Raw genomic sequence first — 5,748 nt, 5'->3', positions numbered from 1 at the left:
TGTCAAAAACTGCTCGACTTCGAGTGCTCCATTACCCTTGTGATGTCTTATCTCACTAGCATAAGACTTTTATTTTTTCCCATCTATCGATGGTTTCTTGCTTCGTTTTTCTCCGTCCCTCGATGCCACTCTATCTCGAAGAATCCTTTCCTCGATTATCCCTTGGATTGTATTTTTCTTCTAAAGAGTCGACTTAGGGAAATGTTTTTGAATTTTGGCCCAAATTCTGAGCTTACAGAAGCTTTTGAACCAGATTTGGGAAACCAAATATCTTTTTAATGTTCACTTTTTTATTATGATATGAAATCTTTATGATAATGAATGACTCGCGGGTGACCTTGAACGGCCATGATCGACAACGACCAACTTTTTTATGTAAATAGGCGATAACTATGGTCAAAGACAAACTTGTAGGAAATTTGACGGGCTTTCCGAAAAAATACACTGAAAGAAGAAAACACTCCACTTTTATGAGGTTTTTTGATTTTTAAGTTTAAAAGTTAAATTTGAAGGTGAGCCCACGATTTTTTTTTTCGCTCATTTTTTTGTGTGAAAATAGCCTAAGATGTTACAAAAAAGACTCACGAAAAATGCAGGATGGAGCAACTCACATAAAAAAATACAAAAATCATTTACTGAAACCTTTTTTTTTAAGTGCTCTAAACGTCAAAATTTTCAAAGGCCGAATACGGGAATTGTTTTTTTATGGTTTTTGTCAATTTCTATAAGACGACTTGATTTTTCAGTTTCGAAAATATTTTTACCGAAAAGCTCATCCAATTTTCCATAAGTTTGTCTTTGACCACATTTCAATTGGATGTAAGGGCTTACAGATTCTGAAAATATTTTTTTCGAAAAGATTGGAAAATTTCACGAATGTTTTATATTTTAACATTAAAAATCGGACCATTAGTTGCTGAGATATCGACATAAAAAAATTGTGGGTTGTTTGGGTAAGACTTAGAAAACATCAATTTTCCTGTTTTTAAACCTTTGCATTGCAATATCTCAGCAACTAAGGATCGTATGAACAAAGTTTTGAAAAGCAAAATATAGAGAATTTTCTCAGTTTTTCCAAAATGGTTTTTTTTTAAGGTGGGCAAACATGTGCACTTATTTAAAAAAATTAAAAACTGCGATGGATTTAACTTGAAAACGGTGCAGTTTATCAAAATTTCACTGAAGTACTTTTTGATTGCAAATTTGAATTTACATCGAAAAATAAAGTTGAAAAATTTTTGCGACCAATTTTTCGATTATTTGAAAAAAATCAGTATTGATTCAAAAATTCATAACTCGCTCAAAGATTTTTTGCACAGCCTGGAAATTTCTGAAAAGTTGGCATTTGATGTCCTCTAAAACATATCAAAAAATAAAAAAAATTAAAAATAGTGTTGTTTTGCAAATCAAGTTTTAGTGACAAAAAGTTAAATAAAAAATCATCAAATTTTTTTTTACCGTGTATCATTTTTTCCAGTGTAGTCCGTATCCATACCTACAACTTTGCCGAAGACACCAAATCGATCAAAAAAATCCTTCAAAAGATACAGATTTTTGAATTTTCACATATCATTTTTGTATGGACAGCTGCAAAATTTGTATGGAAAATTATATGGACAAACAAATGATGCAAAATGGCTTCTTTGGGCATACCGAAGGCACCAAAAAAGTTTCAGCCGGATTAAAAAAAATACAAAAATTAAAATTGAAGAAAAAAGACCGATTTCGGAGAGAATTGCTCTAATGCCAAAGGAGTTAACTAGTAGGGTGGCTCGACATTTAGGCCCTCAAAAAGGCCGGATTTGGTTCGACTCGGCTTTCAGCAATGCGATTCAAATTTCTATGGAAATTAGTAAGCGAAAAACCTCTTAAGGGGTTACATATATGGAAATCGACAAATATCTCAAAAGTTTGTATGAGCACATACTAAAACATTTTTTTCAAATCTGAGTTCAGGCCATTAAAATAAGCTGCTCAAGTGGCCTGTCTACCAGTTAACAACCTCATTAACGGTATTAACACCCTCGATTGCCATTGCTACTGCTATAGGTTGGATAGCGAACGAAACTTACGACATTCTTCGAGACGATACCATATAGATCACTTTGACACTCTTCTCCCCGAGTAACCGGAAGTAGTTATTAGTTGGACATTTTTTATTTAATTTATTACACTAAAGCTGTTGAGACACTCAACCAAGACTACGAGCTAGCTAACAGAAAATGGCTCTCTAATGCTCATGGTACTGCTGCACTTGGGCATGGGAATGGGCAACAGCGACCTTCTGATGGTGCCGCTGGAGATTGCCACTTGTGATGTCCACCGTCGTACGACGTCTGTCGACCGCTGATGGACTACCGCCGTTGCCGTTGGTGTTGCCGATGGCCTGTCGAGTTGGGAATCGAGGCTTCGAGCTGGCCTGTTGTGGACCCCTTGCTGCCTTGACTGCCACAACCGCCACTGCCACCGGTGCCGCCGGAATGACCCTGGCCTGAGATGTTGCAACTGCCGTCGGTGCTGGTTTCGTCGTCGGAACGACACGTGTCACGGCGTGGATCTGCTCGAGCCGATGCTGGTAGGACACTGCCTTGGCCACGTCTCCCTCGATGCCACTGTGAACTGACGTGTACTGATAGGCGATGCTATTATTGGGACGATAGCGTAAATCTCTACGCTTGACTGGGGCCAGGCCGCCGGAGACCAGGACTACCAGCATGGACATCACCAGGACGACGTGCTAAAACCGAAAAATTGGAACGCATAGTTGGGCAATGTTTAAACGGCGCTGCGGCTGGTTAATTTCACTATACCTTCATGATACGGGCCGGGAAGTTGAACTTTAGCAGGGCACGGACAACGGCAACGGTCTTTGGGCTGCGGTCGGAACGCCGTGAGTGACGGCACATCTGGACCGCTAGACTGTATTTATACAATTGAACTGTAACCGTAATTGAAGTTTTGCCGTCCCGAGCGCGCGCTCATCGCACGCGGAATCGATCCGTCGATTTGGCAAGCTGAATTAGTTGTAAATTGTTTTACGAGTGCCGTCGTCGAGTTTTATGGTGTTTCCTTCAGGTCGGCAGCTCGGACGGGGCCGTTTTGACATCCCCCCGAAATTGGAAGCTGCACAATGGCAGCAACGCGCGGTGATGAAACCTCGGGGCGTTCTGTAACACGTGGTGCGTCGATGTAATGACATGGTAGAATGTTTTGAAAACAGAAATACTTGATAGCAAATTGCAAACAAGTCGATATTAGGAAGCTGATCAGAAAAAAGCAATGTTCATTACATTACTAAAACTAAAATAAAAACATTATTAAAACCATTTTTGTTTTCATTTTCAACTCGTTGATTCTCCGTCAACTCACACAGCAGCTGCTCCAACCCTCTTCAATTTGCGTGAAACTTTGTCTTAAGGGGTAGTCCCTGATCATGAAATCGAGCTCCATTTCTTGATATCTCGTGAAATCGTGAACTTGTAGGAAATTAGACTGGCATTCTGGAAAAATACACTGAAATTAAAATAAACGCCACTTCTATAAGTTGCTTTGATTTTTTAGTTTAAAAGTCAGATGTCAACGGTAGTACCGATTTTATTCGAGAGTTGCTCCATCCTGAATTGTTCGTCACACAAAAATATTGAACAAAAAAATAATCTAGGGGTCACCTTCAAATTTTACTTTTAAACTTAATCATTATAAAATCTCATAGAAGTGCTGTGTTTATTTCTTTCAGTGTATTTTTTTCTTCAATGCGTTAAACATTTCCTTAAATTTTGTTTCGTAACGGCTTCATGGTGCAGCAATATTTAAAATATGAAATACAAAAATATTTATATAACTTACGCCCTTTTCAAATGACATTCTTGCCTTCCACACTGAGGAAAGGCTATAATCCTGCTCTGGAAATGATTTTTTATTAATAGCTCAAAGACTCACCTTCATGTATACATATCGACTCAGAATGGGAACCACGAACAAAGTGTTCAAATGCCATGGTACGTTTTTCAAAATCGTACCATGAAATTTGAACGCTTTGTTCGTGGTTCCCTTTTTCATGAACGCTTGTTCACGATTTTGGGAACTCTTTTTTGCCTTCCGCACTTTACTGAGGAAAGGCTATAAAATCACTCGGAAAATGAACTTTTTAATTAGACTTCCTAGACCTACCTTCATTTGCACATATCGACTCAGAATCACCAGCTGAGCAAATGTCTGTGTGTTTGGCTGTATGTAGACATGTGAACCAAATCATTGTCACTGGAATATCTCTTCACATGCTCAACCGATTTTGGCCGGAAAGATTTCAATCGATCCGTCTTAACGTCCCCTAAGTTGCTATTTAAATTCATGCTGTTTTATCATGTATTTAAAAAGTTATGTTAAAAAAACTGTTTCATATGAAAAAACGTTACTTAATCCACCCTTAGGTGGTTGGTGCCTTCCTCTCATTCAAAGGGTAATGCTATCCAAAATAGACACGCTCGTGGGAAGGTCTTTAAATTACCTATCCAAAGATAGGTCGCATGATATATTTGGAATACGTTTTCATCTAAATATCTGAGAACTAGCCTCCAAAAAGTGTATAAATAACTCTTAAGTGCTTATAACTTTTGATAGGGTTGTCAGATCTTCAATGTTTTGGACGCGTTGGAAAGGTCTTTTAAATACCTTTCTAAAAATGTATAACATGCTGGGGTTTCTTACAAAAACCACCCTTTTTACAATCTTCCGGACTTTAGTCAAAATCGTTTTTTTAGCATAACTTTTGAAGTACTTTACTAAACTTCATAATTTTCAATAGGGACTTATGGGACCCCAAGACGAATCGAATGAGACCAAAACGGTCCAAATCGGTTAAGCCAGTGCTGAGATAATCGAGTGCATATTTTTTGGTGCACAGACCCACATCCCCACACACACACACACACACACACACACACACACACACACACACACACACACACACACACACACACACACACACACACACACACAGACATTTGCTCAGAATTCGATTCTGAGTCGATAGGTATACATGAAGGTGGGTCTAGGAGGTCTAATTGAGAAGTTCAGTTTTCGAGTGATTTTATAGCCTTTCCTCAGTAAGGTGAGGAAGGCAAAACTGGATTGGCCGCAACCTGGATCGGTCCGGGTTCCCCCGGGGATGTTCCGTTGAGCGGATATTGGCGGCGCCGTATGAATATGGGCAATATTGGTGTCAAACTTCACGATTTTCAAAATCACATATGAAAATTACGAAAATGGAAATTTTAAACGGACTGGCCACAACCCGAATCGGACGTTTCGTTGAGGGGACATTTGCGGCAGCGCATAGTGTGGGCAATATTGGTGTCGAACTTCACGATTTTCAAAATCACATGTAAAAATTATGAAAATTGACATTTTTAACGAACTGGCCACAACCCGGATGGTTCCGGGTTCCCCGAGGAATGTTCCGTTGGAAGGACATTGGCAGCACAGTATGAATATGGGCAATATTGGTATCAAACTTCATAATTTTCAGAATCATATGTGAAAATTACGAAAATGGACTTTTTGAGTGAACTGACCTCACTCCAGGCAGTTCCGGGTTCCCCGGGGGAAGTTATATGTATATGTTGGTGTCAAACTTCACGGTTTTCAAAATCACCTATCGAAATTACGAAAATGAACATATAAAGTTTATTCGTCACAAACTGCATCAGTCCGAGTTCCCCGGAGTATGTTTCGTTGAAGGGACCTTAT

General features: G+C 39.1%; 1 protein-coding gene across 1 annotated transcript; it reads right to left on the bottom strand.

The window, feature by feature from the left end:
* Positions 1 to 2,216: 2,216 nt before the first annotated feature.
* Positions 2,217 to 3,088, bottom strand: LOC120422300 (uncharacterized). The gene is made up of 2 exons (XM_039585694.2): positions 2,811 to 3,088; positions 2,217 to 2,737 (listed from the first exon to the last, which is right to left on the bottom strand). The coding sequence occupies exons 1-2, from the start codon at positions 2,904 to 2,906 to the stop codon at positions 2,231 to 2,233; spliced, it is 603 nt and encodes a 200-aa protein (XP_039441628.1). The 5' UTR covers positions 2,907 to 3,088; the 3' UTR covers positions 2,217 to 2,230.
* Positions 3,089 to 5,748: the final 2,660 nt, after the last annotated feature.

This window comes from Culex pipiens, chromosome 2 (assembly GCF_016801865.2).
Source record: "Culex pipiens pallens isolate TS chromosome 2, TS_CPP_V2, whole genome shotgun sequence".
NCBI lineage: Eukaryota > Metazoa > Arthropoda > Insecta > Diptera > Culicidae > Culex > Culex pipiens.
The sequence above is the reverse complement of the archived record's forward strand: the minus strand, read 5'-3'. Positions and strand labels throughout refer to the sequence as shown.